This window comes from Drosophila persimilis, unplaced genomic scaffold, assembly GCF_003286085.1.
Source record: "Drosophila persimilis strain 14011-0111.01,24,50 unplaced genomic scaffold, DperRS2 tig00000000-arrow-pilon, whole genome shotgun sequence".
Lineage (NCBI taxonomy): Eukaryota > Metazoa > Arthropoda > Insecta > Diptera > Drosophilidae > Drosophila > Drosophila persimilis.
The window spans coordinates 3,802,234-3,825,567 of NW_020825288.1; the positions used below are offsets into that span (position 1 = coordinate 3,802,234).

General features: G+C 44.6%; 1 protein-coding gene across 4 annotated transcripts; it reads right to left on the bottom strand.

Moving 5' to 3' along the window:
- Positions 1–246: 246 nt before the first annotated feature.
- LOC6594768 (ABC transporter G family member 23) lies at positions 247–22,782 on the bottom strand. Of its 4 annotated transcripts, none has more exons than XM_026985378.1 (11): positions 14,264–14,911; positions 9,549–9,786; positions 5,699–5,908; positions 3,234–3,750; positions 3,017–3,165; positions 2,710–2,815; positions 2,367–2,648; positions 1,861–2,309; positions 1,739–1,799; positions 1,344–1,675; positions 247–1,287 (listed from the first exon to the last, which is right to left on the bottom strand). In XM_026985378.1, the coding sequence occupies exons 2-11, from the start codon at positions 9,560–9,562 to the stop codon at positions 1,113–1,115; spliced, it is 2,295 nt and encodes a 764-aa protein (XP_026841179.1). In that variant the 5' UTR covers positions 9,563–9,786; positions 14,264–14,911; the 3' UTR covers positions 247–1,112. The 4 variants fall into 4 exon arrangements, with proteins under 4 accessions (XP_026841179.1, XP_026841176.1, XP_002020082.1 ...); XM_026985375.1 differs by having other exon boundaries at positions 2,710–2,851; XM_002020046.2 differs by lacking the exons at positions 9,549–9,786; positions 14,264–14,911 and adding an exon at positions 22,022–22,782 and having other exon boundaries at positions 2,710–2,851.
- Positions 22,783–23,334: the final 552 nt, after the last annotated feature.

Sequence of the window (23,334 nt, forward strand, 5' to 3'; positions counted from 1 at the left end):
TAAAGTTAGATATTGCTGTTATCCTCACGCTATCTGTTATGTTCTGTTATGCGCGCGGCTTATCGATAAAACAAAATTTGAATGAGATTTTCGAAAATAATTTTGCATCAATATTTTGCTTGTAGAGATTGTCCTGATGCATAGCACGTGAAACTGGTTAATGTTTATAAACTATAAAACATCAATCCAAAGACTAGCTTTTTGAGTTTTTAGAACTAATCTCAATTCTATGAAAAGATTGATATATAGATTTTTATTCACGTTTTTATTGTTATTTATACATAACTGCGCTCACATAGTAAATGATTGGTCATGCTTAAATAAGGACTTTTGCTTCACTTGTTCGTTGTTTGTTCTTTATCTTACGATTTTTTCGTTGTGAAATACTTATGCCTTGAGCATAATATTTCCTGAAATATGTGTATTCGTATATGTGGATATACTCTTTAGGGTAGTGTGTACATTATTGTATTTAATTATGTTTTAACTTAAAAAACTTAAACCCATACAAAAATGCTTTAAACTACTTAATGTTATTAACAAAACCCACCATATTGTTTTTGTTTGTTTTTCTTGTTTTTTTTTTGTTCTTTAGGCTTTCGCGTGAAATATGTAAAAAAACAATCACAGTCCATTGAAAAATATATAAAATTAGTGTTGTGTGTGTGTGTGTGTAATAAATTGCCCGTTTTGGAATCAAGAGAAGGTCTAGAACAGAGGATTGCGAATAATGGACGTCTAGGTAGGTCGCTCACAAACGGACTTTTTCTTCTAATTTGTGACACAAAACATATTTACAGCAACAACAATTCATTTAGGTACCTAAACCTTACAAATTAAACTACGAAATGTGCAGACTTAAACGACTACTTATAGGGCTCGGAGTGCAGTGCGAAGTAGAAGCTAAGGAAAGCTGCGTGTGCTTAAATAATTTATGACATTTGGGCGGAAAAAGAGAGATACACATAAAGGAGCAAAGGTCGAGGGGTAGAGTGTTTGAGAATTTAAAAAAATAAACAACCAGGGGGAAACTATCTTAAGAGCTATGAAGGGACGACAATGACGACTAAACGCGATCTAAAATTATGTACTCCGGTTTACAGACGACTCCTCTAGCCGCGCTTCGCCCGCAGAACCAGCATCGTGAGGATCAGGAAGCCCAGGATCCAGGAGAGCGTGCTCACGTAGCCAATGTAGACATCAGACTCGAATATCGCCCAGCCACGGGTGAGAATGGAGCGCAGCGATGAGGTGGCCAGCGTCAAGGGCAGGCACAATGAAATATATCTAACGGAGAGAAGGATTGTACTTGGATTCTCGGAGACTCTCGAGGAGACGCTTACCTCAGCACCACGGGCATACCCTCGATGGGCCAGATCACGCCAGACAGCAGCAGGGTGGGGTAGAAGGAGCCCAGCGCCAATTGGATGGCATTGCGCTCCAGCTCGCAAACGGAGGAGATGAGGAAGCCGAAGCACATGCCGCACATGCCCTGCAGCAGCGTCAGCACAATCACCCAGAACAGGTCACCATTGTTGGTCACACCGAAGACCACCAGCATGAAGATGAGCACCAGCGTGGTCTGGCCACACATCACCACGAACTGGGTGATGACATGGGAGAAGAGGATCTCGCCAGGGGAAACACCAGCCACCCAAGAACGGTCCAACAAGCCCTGAAATGAATCCAGGAAGTTAATATATGCAGTGCTATATATATATATGCATCTCTTCGTTACCTCAGTGCGCTCAATAATCAATGCAGATGACGTCAAAGCAACAGCCAAAAAGAAGACAATTCTATAAATCAATAAAATAAAATATTAATTGTATTCTCATATATTTTATAGCAAAAACCTACGTCAAGATCACGCCGGGTGCTACGAAATCGGTAAATGAGGGATTCATGGTGCCATAGATGGGATCTCGGAACTGAATCGGGACATCGCCCAACTTGGGATTGTTGCCGCACTGTCCGAGCAGGCCCATGGCAAAGTCACGATATGCCAGCTGTATGTCGCGGTTCAGCATGACGCCGATCTGCTGATTGGACATATCCAGCCAGACCTTCACCTCGGACTGATCGAGCGTCTCGTCATCCGCCTCGCGGCCAAGGGCAGCGCGTGCTGTGAAGGCGTCCGTGAAGTTCTCCGTGATGTAGACAGCTCCCCAGGCCTCGCCTCTTCTCACGGCCGCCTTGGCGTCTTCTAGTTCCGTATAGTACGTTTTGACCACGCTCGTGTTCAGGTGATTCAGATAGCGACATCCCAGGTTGGCGAAGTGACAGCCGTCTTCCCAGAAGCAGGTCTCCTAAAAGAACAGAATTGTGACTCCGAACTGGGAGATCTTCTAGTAGCTCTGGCATACCGTATTGTTCATTTCTCCGTTGACTATGGCCAGATTGAGGCCTTGTGGATCGCGTCCAATGGCCAGACAGAAGAGGATCACCTGCATCACGGGCAGGGCAAAGATGAACAGCATCACACCCACATTACGCCACATGCGCAGCATGTTCTTGGTCAAGAGGGCACGGATCTTGCCCTTCGAGGTGACCTTGCAGAGATTGGCATAGCAGTCCTGGCAGCTCTCCTCATCATTGGGGTTGTTGTTGCGCCTGGAAGGCGGTGGGCTGTACGGTTCCTGGTTGAGCTAACATTGGGGCAAAACACAGAAATGAGCAAGGGGATCGGCCGAAAAGAGGAGAACAAACCGTGTAGATGGAGCCATTGCTGTCATTGATCAGCACCTCCTTGCTCTGGTGAAAGTTGAGGCCCACAACGCCGCCCTCTTGGCTGGAGCTGGGCTTGTCCATCTTGCTGCCAAAGGCCATTGCGTGCAACGAGATGTTGTTACTACTCCAAATTATCACAAAACACACAGAGATGGATGGTGTATGGTGGAACACAGATTGCGAGCATGCGAGTGGAGTGCCAAATGGAAAAGATTACGGTTTTGGGGATTAGAGTGTGCGACGCTAGAGGGGTTAAACACGTTTACTTTGACCGGCTGGGACTTACCTGAAGTTCACATGGGTCACGTCTCCCTTCTGGCTCTGGATGCGCGAGAGCTTCAGGAAAACCTCCTCAAGACTGATGCACTTGTAGATGGAAAGCAGGACACTGGGCGACTCCTCCGCCAGCAAGTGTCCGGATCGCATAAGACCGATCTAAGGATTGGAAGAAAGGGAAAGATGAGGCGAAGGTCTACAAATACTCCTCTTAAGAGATCCCTTACCGTATGCGCCTGTCGCGCCTCCTCAATGTAATGTGTGGTAATGATGACCGTCTTCTGGCCAGCCTTTGTGATGTGCACCAAGTGATTCCAGATGCTCTGACGCAGCAGGGGATCCACACCCACAGTTGGCTCATCGAGAATGAGCAACTCCGGGTCGTGCATGAGAGCCACAGCGAAGCTGACGCGACGCTGCTGCCCGCCACTCAGATTCTTGACCAGACGCTTCTCCGATGGCAGATCGAGGAAGTTGAGCAGGAACTGCAAGCGCTCCACAATCTCCTTGGTCTCCATGCCAAAGATCCAGCCAAAGTACATCATGGTCTCCTTAATGGAGAACTCTGCGTAGAGGGCAATCTCCTGGGGCATGTAACCCACACGCTTGCCAGGCACACCCGATCCCCGGGTGCCTGGCTTGCCGCCCAAGACGAAAATCTCGCCGGAGTCCAAGTAGCGGCGTCCCACAATGGTGGAGAGCAGTGTGGTCTTGCCACAGCCAGAGGCACCCAGTAGGCCATAACTAAAGGAGGAAGCATAAAGATATTGGGATGAGAAACTAACCAAAACAGAGGTGCTAAAGAAAACATCCGAACAGTATGATATTTGGTAGATTTGTAGATCATATCTCTATACCTATTCTTCTCTAAGTTTTCTGGATTTCTATAGGTCGAACATCAGCTGGTAGAGAAGTTATATACACTCTTTTAAGTCTACTATTAATGGATACTAAATCGTTTAGAGAACGACAGCGAGAAAGCATTGTTTTCGCAAATTCAGCACGAAAACTGTCGTCACAAACATGGGATATATACATATAATCGTATTATCGTACATACATATAACCTATGTATAACGTTCGTGGCATGTCAGCGACGATGTCAATGCTAATTCCCGCAGTTCAAGTTGAATTATTTCGAAATGTTCACCTTGAAAAGTAAGAAATATAGTTGTAGCATTTCCCCTCCTACCCCAGCCAGATACGCGACTCCGCCTCTTTTTGTGGAGTGGCAGAAGCAGACGGGCTATCATCATGATGAGGTTCATAGGCGATGATTATCGTGATTATCGGATTGTTATTTTGTCGTCTGTTTTCGTTGGGACTTTCGGCCTTTGACAAAATGTTGCGGCACGTAGGTCGCACGTTTTGGCCTGTTATTGGATTTATTATTATAATTAACACGCAGCGCCATTTACCGAATTAAACTTTGGCTATAAACAACATTTGATATAACCCCAGATAGGATAGTCGCAGACTGGCAGACTTTAATTGGCATAATCGTCAGTCCTCAGTGACTTTGAAAACAAGCCCAAAAGCCATTTGGACCTGGCCTGCTGGCCGTTGTCGCTGCCGCTGCGTGCAGTTCGTTGACTCGACAACTGACATGACCTAGGTCAAAGCTGAACGAACCAAACTGTTAACTGGGTCAAGACTGCAGCATAATACTCGTTTTGTTAGTCGTAGAATAAAACTCCGTTACGACATACACACAAGCCCTGATAGCTGGATGGTTAAGTGTGCCTTATAAATCATTAAGAATGCCGAAATCAGAGACACGGCACACCAACACTTTAGCAATACTTCGGGCTTTAGCTTCGGGCACTATCAATGCCAAAGGCAGAAATAAAAAATGAATTATTTACGATTGAAAATTTATGGCCCCTAAATGTTTGCCAAAAAATTCATGAAGCGGGTCGGATCTTAGGGGCGGGCACAATTAAGCACATGTGCCGGGACAGAGATGGAGAGATGTATGTAGAAGGCAAACAAACAAAAGCAAATCGAACTCTGAGTATCGTTTTCCTGCCAATAATCGATCAATGTTGCTTTGCATATTGGTTTTATTTCCAGATATCGCAAATCAATGGCAGTCTTTGCATGCGGACGGCATTTGTTTTTTAATTGTGAAAACGTGTAGAATGGGACCAGATATTGACGTCAGCCAGGTGGAAGAGGAAGCCTCTTAGGCCTTAATGGGGATCACTTCTTTGGGGCATCTGTGTGGCGAAGTGCTCTAACGACCCTCGTTAGCCGCATCAAATTATCATGCAAAAATGCCGTCTCAATTACAAGATAGATACGAGTACAGTACGAGCGCGCAAACTAGTCTTGGCCCGGACTGGACTGGTTAGCCATATAATTGCCGCAATTACTTGTAGAGGTTCGAGTTCGAGCTCGAGCTCGAGCGTAACCAACTGACCTCTGACGGAGACTCTAAAATCTCGTGGCATGCAATCAAATCTTAGTTACAAGGAAATCGTCTGCTTCGATCGTCTAATTCGAGTCGATCAAATATACAGTATATACTATATACTATATAATCGAGATCCCATGGGCACTGCTCTGATGTTGTGATGCTCTGATGTGTTAATTACTTTCGCCGTTTCTATTTTATTTAGTTGCTAAATGAAGCTGTCAACATTTCACTTTTATAGAAGACAGAGACAGAGGACAGACGACTGCTACTTACATTGTTCCCTTGGGGACTGTCATATTCAGGTTATTGAGCACCTGGTTGGCGTTCTTCTTTTTGCCATAGGCCTTGAAGGCATGTCGCACGGACACGGCGGCCTGTGTGTTGCGTGGCCCGGCAGCGGGCTGGCCCCAGGCCGAAACAGCATTCTGCGGCTGTGTGCCACCATCGTTGTTTGTGGCCGCCATCGCGGAGTCTGTGGGAATGCTGCAAGGAGATAAATCGTTGTAATTAGTAATTGCAACTATATACATATATTACTGAAAATAGTTTCTAATAATAACTATCAAAACTACAAACTTGTTCCGACTCTACGTTCAGGTCATTCGTTTCGGTATTTTAGAATATTTTATTAGTTATTTGTGTCTCTCTATATTGGCTATTGACTGCTTCCTGCTGCTGCTGCTGGTTTTTGCATTTGCATAACGATCGGGGGGTCGCATATGAGTAGTATCTGTATCTCAGTATCTCAGTGTGTATCAGCTCGTGTATCTGGTGTATGCTTCAGTGGTTTGGCGCTTTGAAAACTATGTCAGCGGCACACATTGCAAAAAAGCATGAAATGAGAGAGAGAAGTAGCAACAATGGAGCCCGGCTTGGCAACACTTTTCATTTCAATATTTACGAGCATATAGTTGGTCCAACAGATACACTCGTCTCTCTTGCCCAACGCGCTTTCTGGCCACTTGGCCAGTGGTCAGTGGTGGTCAGTGTGTGATCGTTTGGCAAAGTTGGCAAGACAAAGTCGGACACCGAAGTGAATGCTTACCAAGCAAATCGCTATACTCGTAAGTAAAGTAAACTTGTTAAAGCCTCAATGGTCTTTCTGGTCGGACCAGCTCTAGCTCTGCCTTTGGCCGATTGCTTAACCACCTCAGCCACTGCCGCGAACCTAGTTGGCCAGGCCAGCCGTTAAGCAAATATGCAAACTGTTTGTAGTTTGCATTTGCAGTGGTCTGGTCTGAGCCGTTATGCAATTTTCCATGCAGTTTTCGCCTGCATTACACTGCTGCACATCGGAGGCCCGAACCATGTGGGGGAATACTTTGTTCAGCCAATTTTTGGGTCAAGGTTAGCTGCATTGTTAGCCATGGTTCGGCGAAGAAAGTTCATAATTGCCTGCAATTAATCATTTTCGCACCTCATTAACATATTTTGACTGCGGGCCTTTCGTATCATTAACGAACTCTCTCGGGGCTCGGGGCTCGGGGATCGGAGTGCCCAAAAAGCAAGTCATATAAGAAAAGAAAAAAAAACGAGAAACGAGATACACACACCAAAAAATACACACGGGGGGAAACTAGTTCAAGGTCAATGATTGAGCGCAGTCGATCAGTTTTGTTGTCGCTTTCGAAAACGTTTGGATTTTTGGGTACAATCGAACCCCAAGTTATTTTTGCTAATCGCTTGCGTTGCGTTGCGTTACTTCTCGTTAAAATAAATATTCAATCGACCGCAAATATTTGCATTTTGTATAAGGCACGAGACAGACGATCCGATCCGAACCGATCCGAACTGAGATGAGATGATATGATGGTTGCCCAATGGCCGGCAATGGCCAGCCTACCGCTCGAGTGCCGAGCAAACATCCTCGACAACCGATGCCGAGTTTGCGGTGAAAATTAAGTAGCAGCTTTATTATGCGGCCTATCAAATATTTGCATAATGCGTCCCCCCATGACAACATTTGGGGCGGGGCTGGGCCACAACGGATTCTGAATGCGAAGCGCACTCAGAAATAGTCATGCTGCAATTTCGTTGACGAAATGCGTTTCAAGTTCGTTGTCGGAGTCTTTCGATTTGCGTACGAGTACTATTGTAGTCGGAGTTAGTCACTGGCGACCAAAAGCCAACACCCGTAGGTTGCGTAAATTTCTGTCTATCTGTGCAAGAGTGTATCTGTGTGCTGGGTTGAGTATCTGCATCTGTATCTGTAAATGTAAATGTAAACGTGTGTGCGCGCGCACCGTCAAGCCAACAATGGACAAGGTCAGGCCAAGTAGTTTTTTATAATGACAAACAAACCGACATTTTTGTCTCCTCTCTTTTTGTGAGCTGGGTGCGTTTGACATTTATGGCTAAGAGTTTTGTGGGCATGTTGATAGTGTTTGTTGGTCTGTGCCTGCTTATTGATAATTTAATTAACTATTAGAGCGCTATTTATGCATGCAGCGATGTGTCCACAGAGTCGCCACATATTTTTGGTCTTTTTCTTTTTTTTTTTGGTAGATGTTGGCGTTGGCTTGCAACATCGTTGTGACAAACCCAGACGACAGATAGACCGTGAGAATTTGTGCGAGATTAGTCAACATCTGTGAGTTATCTCCATGGAAAGGCACTTAAGGGACAAACCCAAAGATATGTATGAGTATATTTTTTAAAATGGAACCCACTATCTTTATGTTGTCATTTTCTCAGAGTATATTTCCTCGAATAATCAATAAATTGAACGTTCCGTGGGCCATAACTGGCAGATTTTATATTTTTTTTTGCACTTTACTCATTGAGCAAATAGCGGACTTTAGAATTCAAACCCCATATATAATTGAGAGAGAGAGAGGAGAGCCGCGAGCGGAGACAGACAGACAAAGTTCAGTGCGACTCCCACAGAGGTGCCAATGAGGTCATCCCAAGATAAAGACTGTTAAATCTTCTGGTTATATAACACGTTAGGGAGAAGGCTTTTCGTGTTGCCATTTCATTGATGATTGAGCCGGGTAATCGCATATAATCAGCCTATGGAGAGGCATGCAAAGTAGACAGGCAGACAGACAGACAGACAAACTCGGATTTAAACTGTTCCTGGCTATGGGCTATGGCTATGCCCCTGGCTCTGGCTCTGGCTCTGGAGTCTGTCACGCAGCAATTGCGATGATGAGCTGAATTTTAAGCACGCCGATCCCACAGGAACGTACAATTGGTTCTTTCTTTCGTTGGGCCTTCGCGGGGAATTCCAATCCACTTCGGAGAAGCCGGAGAATTGATAAGCAATACATCTCTTAGGCATTTCCATACAAGTCGCCTCCACACGCGGAAGATGCAAATGACATCGTGTAATTGACTTTTGTTGTCGGCCTGAGCTGCCTCTTGAGCGAATTGTTTCGCCAGTATTGTGTTTCAGTCAATGGCATTTAATTATGGGCTTCTATTCTTAAGCCCAAGCTCCCACTGACAGGCCAACGAGGAAGCAGCCGTTGAAATGGCAAACTTGTCAATTGCCAAATAAATCAATGGCCTCTCACATCATTTTGAGTAACGAGCGGGAGAGAAGTGCAAAAACCAAGGCCGGGCATTGTTTCAGCTTCATGGGATGAGAGCATAAATCATGGGAAGATGTATCTGCCAGAAGAGGTACATAATTCGCGATGGCTATGGGGATTATTTGGATTATGCAATGAGAGCGCCTTTTGGTATTTGACATAATTACAAACTTGTTCGCCCCGCTGAGAAATGCGTTCGCTGGCGAATATGCAAAAGGGAGATACATACGATACGACGACTACAAAACCAAAACCAAAACAAAAACAAAAAACACAAGAGATATGGCCAAAACAGAAAAGACACAAAAGGGCAAAGCGAATCGTTGGAAAAGTCAAATCAAAAGCCGTCTCGCTGAGGGATTATGCAATGTTGATGGGTCGACAAGTGTTAAAGCCGAGAGATCGGGCGTTGACAGCAGGAAACTGGATGACTGGACAACGGGAAGACTGGAAGACTGGAAATGACTGATAGACCGGCGGGCGATTGACTGGCACCCAAGTGGGTCAACATCAGTGGGTCAAAATTGAAACACTGATTGCGATTTATGGCCGTAATCTCTGCACGTTCATCCGCGGGATTTACTTACGTTGATATCAGCATTTTTGTATTTGTTTTTGGTGGTGCACTGCTGCTGGTGAGTGGGTGGCTTTTTGTTTGATTTGCCAACGTTTGTTCAACGTTTTTATTTCGTATGTTTTGATTTGCCTTTGTTTAACCGGTAGTTACTTTTACTTTTACACCAAAGTCGGACCAATCTCTTGCAGTTGCTCGAGTGTCTGCGAGGTGTCTGTGTGTTTCATGTGTTTCAGGCACACAATGTAATGCTGAAATGTATAAATAATAATCATGTTTGAGCATAAATTGTTTGATTTATGCATTGGCTGGACCTGGGAGTCTGTCGAGTTGGGCATCTGGCATTTAATTTCTTTCAAATCGCTTCGCACATTTCACATACGTCACGTTGTACGCAGGTTGTTTATTTTTTCGATCAGTCATCGTAGATGATGATTGTTGAGGCGGGTGTAAGAGTGTAAGAAGGTGTAGAGAATTTATCAATGACTCTGTAAAGCGCTTACCATTCTACCCGAGAGAATGTGGGAAGAAAAGCCCTTGAAACGAGCTTCTAGAAAGAGGAAAGTAGCTTTACGCGTACTAACTGAATGGAATTCCCCGCCAAGTCCCCGTTCGATATGCGGTCATATCGATTCGATACACCAGGCTTCATTATACAATCAACACCTTGCGGTGTTTGCTTCTGTTGTGCGAGCAGTTATGCCAAGTCATGCTATATGACTACGGCATTATATGATCCATGGCTCAAAGAAAACTGTGAATATTTCTTGAACGGCTCGACGTTGAGCATTTTGTCAGTCGGGCAGTCAGTCAGTCAGGCCAAAAGCCGCTTAAGTCAGCACAACAATGATAATAATCATAATAATAATTGAGCCCAAAAGCAATGTACGCATTTGACATTGGAATTCTGTTGTTTCTGTTGGACATGACTGACTATGCCTCTTGCCTGCTTGGCTGCATGATGCTCTCCAAATGGTTTTTATTGTTGAAGTTTCAGCTTTCAAAGCGAGCAAAGTTCTTAGCAAAACGCTACTACGGATCGTTGAGGTTTTGCTGATCTGTAGTTTGCATGCCGAGTGCGTTGCCGTGACAAGGTCAGTCGTGGTGGCATGCAATGCAATGGCTTTCCGGGGGCCTTTCCGATGCAACGGAAAGTTTTCTACCACGTGCGTCATCGAATGTCTGAATTGTGAAAACACAAAAAACCAGCATCAGCGGGCAGGTGTGACTCACTCGCGAGTCTCAAGAGGTTCAATGAATTAGCAGAATCAACAAGTTGAAATCTTTCTGAGGCTCCGCCGCATATTGAGCAATGAGCAAATCGCTTGAGCATGAAAGCCTTCCTTCCACCAGCTGCATGGACAGGCAGTCGCACACACAATGCTTGAATAAATTTATTAAATACAATTTAAATTTCAATGAGGCAATGCAACCACTGAACGACTTTTCAGCAGCAGCAGCAGCTGTGACTGGACAGATTACTCGTTTTTATTTTTGCAGACAGGAAAACCCATTATGGTTTTGTGATTTTAAGAGACTGCTTAATGCCGATAGCCAGGCTACGTGTGTGGCATTAAGCAAGCGGTCACAGCTAGAGCCCCAGTCATGTGCGAGACATTAAAGCGGCCTCCAAAGGTAGGCCGAAAGCCTAGAGCCCATTAGAACTGCCTTGGCAGTATGCCACTCAACAGAACTCCTTTCCCATCTGGGCAGGGAGTACAAAGTGCGGCTTTATGGCCGAGTGCCGAGTACTTTCGATCTCATCGCAGCAGGCCAGTTTGTGCTGCGTTTTCCGAAGCGTTTTCATTTTCTTCGACTGGCTTTTCCGATGACATAATTGCATGCATGTCTGCGTGTCCGTCTGTCTGTCTGTCTGTCTGCCGGTGTGTTTATGCCCGCTGCACTTGTGTGCGACACAGTTTTGTGGCTGCAACTTCTTCGAGTCGAGTTGGTCTTTTGGCCAGTGTTGAGTGCCGCAAATGGCAAACCCGTTGTCAGGCAACTGGTTCTGCAACAGGTCTTAAGACTTTTCTGGCTGATTTCAGTGCCCAAATCAATAGTCGAGCACTCACCCGCACTGGCGGCCACATATGGCCAGCCATTAGATAATCCCATCCCGATGGGTGGATTGATATTGATTGGTTTGATTAGTTTGAGTTTCGTGTGAAGTCATCAGCAGGGTAGGCCACTCAGTGCCGAACCTAATCAATTCCATCGATTGGTCTAGGTAATCTATAAACCAGTCTCTGGAGTGCCGGATCGAATCGAATTGAATCGAATCGAATTGAGTTAACAACACGACAACGATTCCTGCAAAACTCGAAAGAGAATGTCCGATTGGATTGCCTCAATTAATACTTAATTTTCCCAATTGTTTTATGCCTCCTCCTCCTCCTCCCCATGTAGCTATTGCACAATCAGTTCCAGATACTAGTAGGACGACGAGGGGGATGATGGTGATAGCCGGCATTCCAATTGGGTCGCGTGAACCCCAACAAATGTTGTGCCTGTCATGAAATGTTCCACTGAAAATTTAATGTCCACGAGTTTGAATTACAAATTTCCCCGGAGGTTGCCACCTTCTGGGGCGTTTTCTAATAGACATCTTTATGAATACATATGTATGTGCTCTCTTCATTAGTGCAAATACATTGTTCTTAAGTCTGTCTGTCGTCGGTCTCTGTGTCTAAGTCTAACCAGGTAGCTCAATCATCTAAGTTGACGTTATTGAGCGATTAGGCCCTGGCATTTAGTCATTAAGTGACCCACCAGTCGACCAGTCCTCAATTATCAAGTGCGTTATGTGACCAACAAATTGCATTGCAGCCGTGAGATCTGTTCGGTTTAAGTTCAATTTAATTGGTTATGCCCCCCGTCACTGGGGGGAAATATTAACCGTTCATTTAATATCGATTTAAGCAATGCAAATTGTCCGTAATTATCTAACATTACATTACACGATCGAATCGTATCGAATCGGCTCGGTTCGATTCAGATCGTATCGTATCGGATTGGATCGGATCACTTAGTGATCTTTCTAGAGTAGACTGGGCAGAACAGTCATTTATATAAAGCTTTATGTTAATGGCAGCGAGTGCCTTGATATTAATTAAATGTCGCACCGCTTTTATGGCCGCATCTAGATCCGACTTCAGTTTTCATCATACTTTTGTTGGGGCACCTTGAACTCTGCTCAAAGCATAGCCGCGACGTGATATACAGAGAATGAAAGACCCCAAAAAAAAAACAAAAAACAAAAAAAAACACATCTACAGAAACAACAGAAAAACCCCCAAAGACGAAAAATACCAGTTCAAGTTTAAGCTTTAAATCGCTGCACAGTTTCGGATCGGCTCAGTTCGGAAATGCACATGGCGAGAGTGGAGAGTGGAAAGAGAGAAGACCTTGACAACTAATTTCAGGGCCCGCGCGAAGGTCTCTGGGTCTGGGGTGCACAAAATCTGACAATGAATGCATTTTATTATAAGACATAAGCACTCCGCTCTGCTCTGCTCTGCTCTGCTATAATTGTTATTATTACGATTCACTACTATCAGAGTATCATAGTATCTGTGTATCTGTCTATCTGTATCGCTCTATCGCTGTACTCTCTGTGCACTTGTGCAATGAAAATGCAAAAAGTCACAACACTTAATTACGCTGAACTTTGCTCGAAATTGCAAACGCCAGCACAGAGGGATACGAGTACTGGCTTACACAGAGACTGGCAGACTCTCTTACGGCTCTCGGCTTCTCGATGACCTCTTCTCAGTGCACGTTTGCGTTGCATTCTGTGTGTGTGTCCAGATACTTATTGTGTTGCTAAGGGCAGACTGAAGCCACAGAATGGGGAATGATAGATGCGATTATCTAAGATAATCATATAGCTACATGCCTGTGCAAGGCCTCTAAAAAAGCTAGGTCTTAGCACTGACTATTTTTAGCGCAAGCTACAAAAGTGGGGCACAAAAAGTGTAACAGATACATTTGAACGGCTTCCCACTGCGCAAGCATTTAAGCCGATTAAGGCCGCTGCCAATGGACTGAATCAATAAAATGAAAATTAAGCTAAGTGCATCGGCGATGGAGTCGACGGACCCGCACTGATGGCCAACTGAGCGAATGACACACCATGCGATTCCCTGTGGAATGCCTGCACTGAATGCCACTGAAGTTATGGACACATATACCACAAATTGTTGTACGAAAATATGTAGCAATAGCTGGCTGGGCCCTGGCTTCATCAGAGTCCGCATTCTAACAGCGTTTTGAGTAGCCGATGACGACGATATCAATTCATTCCGGACATTTGTATGCCGGGCGCAGAACGCACGCGTTTGAACATTATAAACGGACAGTAGCCGATGAAGGCATGGGAATGGGAATGGGAATGGGGGAGTGTAAATCTTATTGAGGATTGTGGATAGCTTTGATGATGATGATCATCATCGTGGTGGAAGTAACAACAAAGCGGCAGCCATTTGTTTTATGAAGAATTGATTTTTGTTTTTCTGTTTTTCTATTTTTCTGTTTCTGTTTGCTTGAGTATTATTTTGTATAGAATTCTGCCTTATCCCCATGGGCACAGCCCGTTGTTTGCCTGCCTTTTGCGAATGTTTGAGAAGTGATTTCCTGAAACGTGTATATAGCACTTTGTGCCCAAGTCAAGCTCGACAAACTCCAAATCTCCGTGCCAGGCATTTGTTTGATGAGCAAATTTACACTTACAATGCGCGTTCTAAATAGATTTACGAAGCTCTCGTCAACGTCGTCGTTTAGTTTTTCTTTTTATTTTGGTGGTTGGGGGGGACTGTGCAAATGTTGGCACAAAATTTGTCGTTTTTTGTTGAGGCTATAATCCACTTCTCTTCCACTTCGAGCAGTGGGCACAAAAGCGTAGGATGCGCTGATTGCTCTCGCCAAACGAAAGACTTAAGGCACGAACGCACGAATTAATGATAGATTAGATCGCCTTTGGCTTTTGCTCACACGCGCCCTCCGCTTAAACAATTCTCGTCAAAATATATATATATTTTAGTCGGACACCCGACACTTTCGGGGCACACACAGAAAATCACGCGACAACGAGAGAGCAGACTTCGGAGACACTTGCGTTGCTCTGAAAGGTTCGACTAAGACTGACTTCGAGTCGGTGGCCGAGCTGTGGCTGGAGCCCCGCTTCACTGATGCTGCCTCTGCCTCTGCCGACGCTGCTAGCTTTGGGGGCTAGCTTTGCACTTTACACTTTGCCAATGAAAGAGACGGACAGTCGGCCAGGCCAGCCAAGAGCGTGAGTGAAAGAGAGCGGACGTGTGGGGGACACCGAAGCTGTTGCACTTTTGCACGTGCGTTTTATGCGCGACTTTAGACGCGTGGTAGACTGTGGACTTGCGGTTGCCTTGCTGCCAGAAACTCAACTGAAAGCTAGACGACGTCTCAGCCCGAGTCGAAGCCAAAGCAAAACCAAAAGCAAAAAAAAAACACCTGTGTGCCCGGCCGAAACCCACTCAAAAGGCCACTCCACTCATTCCATTCGTACGCGATTGAGTCGCTTGTGGCAACTTGTGGAATGAGCGCGACGAGACGCGACGCGACTCGACTGCGAGTGAGCGACTTTTTGGCGAGGCAGAGTTTGTTGGCTTCGCTCCTGGCGTTCCGCTGCAGCATTTTTTGGCTCCAGCTCGTTCACCTTCGGCGCTTGAGCAGGGGTTTATTTGGGGAAGGGAACCATGCGGCACAAAAGGGCCCGGGCCCAGGCCCAGGCCCAGGTTATTGGGGTTTTTCTGTGCATCGAGTCTGATGTAATCCGAGAGACGACCTTGAGGGCGGGCTATCGTTCAACGCGTTGCGGCGCATGGGGAAGCTCTTCTTCTGTTGGCTCTTGCTCTTGTGAGTGGCAAGAATTGCAAAAGCAGCCACCGCCACTCGCCACTCACCATTCACTCTCTCGGATCGGGGTAATGGCTTCATTTGGCTTCGCATTTCATAAATTGTAATTGCTATTGCAATTTCATTGAAATTCCCATGCACTTTTAATTAAAAATGTGGTTTGCTTATGTAAAGAGCCCAAGTAGAGCAAAGTTCATCCTGAATAGAAAGAGACATACGTACACATTTTTGCAGCTACCTCAAGGCGAAATTAAATGCCTTAATTACTATAATTAATGTGCCAAAGAATGCTTTGGGTCGAAGAATTGACGCGACGAGTGATGGACGGCTGTCTGTCCAACAATAAATCAATAAACATGTCTATATTAAAACATTTTGTTGTTGTTTGCCCATTGCACAATTTCAATGTCATCCCAAAAATTAACAAGCCGGCGTTAAGGGCGTGACTAAGGGCGTTTGCCGTTTGGGGTAAGAAAAACCGAAAAACCTGACCACAAACCCAAAAAAACTATTCACATTTGCGCAATACTGACATTGAAAATGCACAGCTAACCGATTGGCCGATCGACCGTGCTGTGTGCTGTGGGTGTCTGCCAGCCCCAAAGTGCTGGCCAAATGTGCCATCCATCTACCGATCGCATCGGTTCGGATCGGAAAGAGTGTTGTAACCAAACGCGTTCGAACATTTTAAGCAGCTGGTAAATGGTAAATGGTCAATGGTCGATGGTCGATGGACACAGCACATGCTGCAAAGACCGCGATACGCTGACCAATTGGATATTTGGTATGGATTTTTACATTTTTCTGGCTTCGAGCATAGCCCTGGTGCTATTAAACGGCAATTAAGTGACAAGGTCGCCTGCTATATGCGGTCCCGAGACCCAAAACAGCGGCTTATCCAGCTGCCGAATCAGTAAGTACACGTATTTCATATGAAGGGTATTGTTTTGCTGAGCTTCCTTCAGGGAGGGATTACTCATACGCCTCGTGGCCCGGCCCGGCCTGATCCGACCTGGCTTGTCAGTCAGATTTAATGGCTGGCATAAAGGCGATTTTGCACCTGACTGGCTGGCTGACTGATGTGCCTGTAAACATCCTCGTTGTCGTCGCAATGGACATAATTGTTGTTAAAATACAAGTAATTTACGCATTTGTACAAGCATGTATTCAGCTTATCCGTCCGTACGCGTGCATATGTATCAAGAAATAAATATAAAAAAATAAACAAAATGCGTTGCCGTCGCACTTGACATGGTTTTCGGAAGACGACAGGCAACGTGCTAATGAGCCCTGAAAACTGATATTCAGCCAGACGGCTCCTCATCATTAACCAGGCCTGGATATGATGCAATTTGCAACTGTCTAGATAAACTTTAAGATTCAAAATGCTCATCATCAAAAGCATGCCTCAAATAGGTTTTCAAGCTAATATTACAAGCAAACTGCCGTCTCATGGTGTACCAATTTGTGTAGTCGAGACGGGACTCTTGTAAACGTAGTCTGCCAATTTCGTAATGTACATCGCTGATGTTTTAGTTCATATATTAATCTGATGCGCCCACAGGGAAACAGCACTTGAGACACAAAGATCAGCCAACACACATTTTGTTACCAATAAAAAAGCCATCAAACAAAAAACTCTGCTTGCAATTTTCTAAGTTTTTGTCTTTGTCTTTGCTTTGTTTCAGAGGCTGTCGGATTTAGGCAAGTCATGCTGCGGCAGCGACACCTTGGACGAGTTTGTTGACTCCACTCGGCCTGGCCAGTGCATTTGGCCCGAACCTGAACAACCCGAAAAAGCGCAAATGTCCAAAAAGCATTAAAGAAATTGGTTGACAACATTTTGAGGGTTTGCCATGGCATCAATTTCACTCGCAACAGCTTCACTTACTGTCTCCGTTTCTGTGTCTGTTTCTGTTTCAGCCTCTTTTGTTTCACGATGTGCACATTTCAAATCTACACTTTGTTGTATTGTTTTGTCTGCTACATTGCGCATTTATAGCCCCCAACCATTCCCAGTCCAGTGGCCAATGGACATTCATTCAGACAATTTCATTTCGGTTTTGTTTCGGCTCTCTTACTTTTTTTATGCTGCTGTGAAAACGGGCACAAGGTCGCCACTGGGACGAGGAAGTTGGCTGGGAAGCTGCCAGAGGAATGGCGCTGGACTGGACCTGGACTGAGTGACAGAAGCTACAGCCACTGGCACAGCCACAGCCACAGCCACATCCACAGCCTGGCTTTAAATTAATTGCATCGAGACGGCGGCGGCGGCAATTTCAAGCTCATAAAACGGATTGCACTTTGCGATAAAATTTCCCTTTCGCTTGAAACTCGTTTTCGCCACTCGCTCGGGTTCGTCTCGCCTTCGTGCTGTGTCCTAATCACCTATTTCTTTTATGTCTTTTACGCCTAAGCTGGCGATGGAGTCGTGAGGGGAAGTAAAAAGTATTTGAAAATCATTCGAAAATCGAGAACGTACTCTTGAGCTCAGGAAAATATCAAGTTTCACGTCTGAGTTTTCCTAGCGAATGATCGTCTTCTCCTCACGACTACACTCACGACTTTGTCTCCTCTCTAGATTGGCGCATTCATTCGCGTGCCGTGCCCGCTGCAGTTTCCAGCTCTGGGGCTGGAGCTGGGAGGGTCGGCAGCCGAGCTGCAGTGACTCAAAAGTTGTTTCTTTTTGGTGCTCGCCAAATATTATGCAACTGTTGCAACGCAACGCAGCGCGAAGCTGGAGCTCAGCTCAGACTCTAGACTGGTGTTTAGCGTCTGGCCTGGCAAATGCAAAAGAGCTGCTAATGCAAGCGGTTTGGCTTAATTAATTACAATTAGACGCTGTCGACGCCCCATTAACAGAGAGAGATCTACGAAACTGCAATCGTTTCATTTGGTTTTTGTAATGCTTTTTGGTAGATTTCGAATTTGAAACGAACTCGGCTTTTGATGTGAATGAGGCTGGGCTGGAGATCGTCGCTGGTTTTTTATAATTTGTGAAGATTTTTTGGCCAAAGCCACAAAAACACACACGCCCCAAATGTGTCAAGGTCTCTTGTAAACTGGCAAATGAGCAAAAGATACAAGCAGCATTAAAGCCGAATAAAATGCAAACCGAAAGCTGGCCGAGCAACGTCGGAGTGGGCTCAACGTTTGGGATATATGTGTATCCGTCTATAATTATCTGAGGAAAACTTTTTGGCACACAATGCACGGCATTTGAGTCAGATTTCTGCCAGGTTGATTGGCCCGCATTGTGCAATGCTGTTTGTTGGTCTAGTGGTCTGTGGCCCAGCCACATTTCGAGCCAATTAGCAGGCGGGCCAAATTGTTGTTAATGCCGTGAGCAAATACACCAAAAACTGCTGCTGCTCTAAGACAATGCATATGGCTTCTTGCAACCGAGCGGAGCGGTGAAAGTATTGGCAAAAGTTCATACCGCAAATGACGTCATTGTCCAACGAAAACACGGCACAAAGGCCCTAAGAATCGGCATTAATTTATATGACAGCGGCGATTCAGGACATTAACTGGGAAGCATACGTGATTGAGTTCATTTATTATAACTCAGAATTACATTCTAAAGTCTGCCGCCGGCGGCGAGGGCCTGAACATAAAGATTATTCAGGAAATCAAAAGCCGCTGACATTCTCACATTGCGGATATAAATCTTCCATTGTCAGGCATTACGAGAGACGCGTTTGTATCTCTTTTTATTAAGATGACTTCGCCATTTCTCGCGTAGTTCTGCGGCCTTTGAGGGCACAGAACATACGGGCGAACAAATATTTCTAAATATAGTACCTACGTTAATGTGTACGCTTAAAGTTCAAAAAGTTCTAGACGCTCTGTCTAAAATATTCTACCATTTTTCAAGAATATATCCAAAAAAGTGTTCCCCCAAAGCATACAATAACAGAATTTGCTTTTTGAACTTTGAAGTCAATTAGAGAGCAGGGCAGAACAGAGAGCGGAGTACTCCGAAGTCAGCAGAAATATTATAGGTATAATGATCTCTCTGGGCAATAAAATTGCCATTTCCTTTGCCAAAGACGCACTTCACTTGGCTAATGACAGTAGAGTCTACAAAGTGCGTAAATAATTTGAAAAAATTAAAGCTTGAGCCGAATTTTAACAGAGTCAAAAAGCTATTCTTCAAAGATAACAGAGACGACGCGCTTTTCTGCAAAGTTAACAGAGCCGAAAAGCTTTTTACTCTACACGTTGTCTGCGACATTACATACGTAGTCGTATACGTGATAAATCGACGTCGATAATATAAGCTTTATTTTAAGCTTTAAACACCAATCAACACAGGAAATTTTTGTTGGTAAAAAGATTTAAAAAAAATGTAAATGATTTCGAAGTAACAAAATAAAAAGCTATGTTAATTAATTATAATTTATTGTACTTCCAGCACAGATGCGCTGTTGTCCAGTTTCATTTCTGGTTTCATGATTGTGGAATTTTAATTATACAGCAATTAGAATTTTTATCCCAAACGCGCGCGAAAACAGTTTCACCCGTTCGGTCAGTATGGGGGCGTGCTTGGCATACGGGCATACAACATGCATCATCGGCAATCAGCCAAAGGTACAATAATAACAATTAATGGCACGCCAGCCGGTGGGGGGTCCCGTCCCTCAAGAAAAACACAACACAACCATAGTGATTTCCCAATATTTCCCTGCCATTCACAACTGAACTAGTTCATGCGGAAGTGACGCAGCCGATTGAGCATTGGATATTGTATAATGAAGGCCATCAAAAGAGAGAAACCACTAAAACCAACAGACTAACTCATTTAGACAAGGCAGTCGTTCGGTTAAAGACCTTACCCAAAAAAAAACCCTATTTCGATGCTAATGTGATGTTGGCTTTTGGCAAACATTTTTGATGCCTGACAGTGATGTACGAAAAGGGGGCTAAAAGAGCTATAAAGTGGTTCCTTTGAAATGGAAAGTACTATTAATGGATACTTTAAGGGTTACTTTTCTGCTAAGCCTCGACCTTTGTCGAATCACCCTTTCTCAAATGCCATGACTACACCCTTGTCCAGCATATCTCGTATGTATCTTGGGTGTTGCCAATATTATATCATTCACAAACTAAGCCAAGTCAAAGAAGAAGCTCTGCATATATTAATGACAAAAAATCTGATTTGCATAAACCGGAGAGTTTCGCATACATCGATTTGAAAAAGGAAATACAATTGTATTGAATTTTGAATTATGGCCAAATAATTTTCACACATCGTGTTCAATCGAGCGGTGCGTCTTGCCGGATGTTTTATAATCCACTTTGCTGCAACAGGAGTCCGGGATCAGCGCCCAATTGTCGCCGAATGCGATTGCGATGATGATGAATGTTAATTCGCACAAAAAACCATTATTTGTTTGCTATTTATGATGGGTAAGTGAGCTGCCTGCAGATTTGCTTTTAGGAAATTATTGAAATTAGCAATTACCAAGTGCTGAAAGCCAGCCAGCCGTTGCCCAACGCTGAACTGAACCCTTCTACCCTCTTGTGGCGACCCTGGGGTTCTATTTTTAATCGTTTGGGTAGGGGCCTCAGTGGTGTGGCTCATCGCTCGCCTAGAGCGGCGCAGCGCATGTGCACAACTTGTTATAAATTTGTTACTTTATAGCGTTAGCGTAAGCGTATTTTATATAATGGCAAATTTCACTCGTCACTTTTTACCTTTAGCTGATTTTGTTGCTTAGCATGTGAATACTCCGCGTAAATGCAATTAAAGCCCAGCGCTTAATAAGCATGACGCGGAATTTGTGCAGAAAATGTTGTAAGACAGCGAAAACAAATACTTATGAGTACAATTGCACGAGGACACACCGAGCTGGACGGTGCAAATATTTTCAATTGTCATGATCACCGATGAGTTATCCAAATTTGCATTTCACTCAGCCTCAGCCCCAATCATCATGTAACCCTTGGCCAATGCACTGAATATTTCACTCCCTATTCAAGTGTTATTCACTGTCACTGCATCTCCATATACATACATATATGCACTCTCTAAAGCTCCCTCAATTAATGAATGCTATCATCTTTCTCCTTCTCCCTGTCTTTGTACGTAAATATCATCAATAAATCTGTCTGTTTTCCAAAAATAACTTCAATTCCGTTGACAGCATACACGTGCGATTAGCGTTATGCAAGACAAGTTTGGCTTGCTCTGAGTACGAGTATTGTTCAGAAATCGGTCAATCGGCAGTAAAACACAACTCTATTGAATCGAAACGAAACGGAAACCGAATGTTCTTGAGCTACACGATCTCAAAGCCAACCAGTTTTTGTTATCTTTTCGGCCGCCTGGCCTGAGGCTAAAACAAAGCAAACCAAAGACAATCGAAAGACTTTGGCAACGAACTTCATAAGATTAGTAGAGATGGCTATCGTCGATCGCTGGATCTGCTGGATCTCTTCTTGAACGAATTGCTTTAGCTGACTCGTTGACTCGGTTCCGTTTCGGGGTTTCTCGGCTTAACGACTACTTTATGGAACCATTAAGGCAGCTGTTTATGGTGATGTAAAAACTTGTGGCTACAGCTACGAATAATACCCATAGCTCTGACTCACATGGCACTGGGGTCCGACCAGCTGAAGTGACGCTTAATCCTTTCAAAGTCCATGACAGGCTGCTGCTGCTGATGTTGATGCTGCTGCTGTTGGCTCAAGGTTACCTCTTTCTTCGGTGCCATTTCGATTTCTGTAGAGCGGCGGCTGCTGCTGGGACAGGATTCTGCGGTCTGGATTCAGGGGAGCCGGCACGGGGGCAGGGCACGGGCACGGGCTCGGGCTAGTAAAAGGCTTGGGAATATTGGGAATTGTAGTTGCACAACTGGTTTCCACTGGGCCTTTTGTCTTTGCTACTAAAACAGTCTTGTTTAATTCGATTTGTTCGTGCTTCTGTACAGCTCTGCTGTCAGTTGGTTCTTCTTGTGCGAATGTGCACAATGCTGGGAGAAACAAAAGACTTAGGCACCGAACTTCATGTTAGTCGCGACTCGCGCGCGATTATTGTTGCTATTTAGCTTCGCTTTTGTCTTCGCTGGCCTTTTGCCCAGCTGTAGCGAAAACAGCTGTTTTAACTTTATTCGGGTTTTGGGTATTGGTTTTGGCTGTGGTTTTGGCTAACCAAAACGTGGATTGGAACGACAACTGCGACGGCAACGGCAACGGCGAGAGCGACAACACCAACGACACGACGATGAGCGCACGCAGGTAAACACGTAATTGGACTTATAAATTTTACTTTTTTTATAATGCACACGTAATAAAAGAGCCGAGCCTCAAAGTGCTGTGATGTAGTGGTTAAAGATGTGGATGTTACAGTCGTTGTTGCTGCTGCTGCTGCCTCCTAACGCGCCGAAGTCATGAACGAAACTGAAACCCCAAGACGAGCGCAGCAGGCCCAAGAGCTGCCAAAATGCGACAACACCTGAGCGTCGAGAGCACTGTGCAGCGTTCAACTGAAAGAGACAGTTAGACAAACAGAAAGAGAGGCAGATATGTAGCGAGAGAGGGAGCGTGCGAGAAAGAGAGAGGGTGATTGTGAGAGAGCCTGTATTCCCATCTGATATTGCCATTTTTCGTATAAATAAAAAACATGCATGACTCTAGTCATGCACTGGAGTCGGAAAAAAGTGAAGCAGTGCCCAAGCCAACGAACTTGTTTGGGGGAAGGGGAATGGAAATAAATGCAATGGCTTGATAATATCCCAGAAATTAGCTGAAGTTTTTACAGTGCTATGAATAATAGTGGATATGTTTTGGTTATTTAATCATTTAGAATGGATAACAGTTCTGCCTGGTGCAATAATACGGTTCTATCTCTCTTCCAATAACTTCCAAAAGAATTTCACTTTCATTCTATCTCAATATTTATCCAT

Coding starts and splice junctions, on each gene's coding strand:
- LOC6594768 (XM_002020046.2), bottom strand. CDS start 22,143: ATGGCACCGAAGAAAGAGGTAACCTTGAGCCAACAGCAGCAGCATCAA. Junction 3,751..5,698: donor ACAGTCCCCAAGGGAACAAT/GTAAGTAGCAGT, acceptor TTCCTCCTTTAG/TTATGGCCTACTGGGTGCCT. Junction 1,676..1,738: donor TGATTATTGAGCGCACTGAG/GTAACGAAGAGA, acceptor GATTCATTTCAG/GGCTTGTTGGACCGTTCTTG.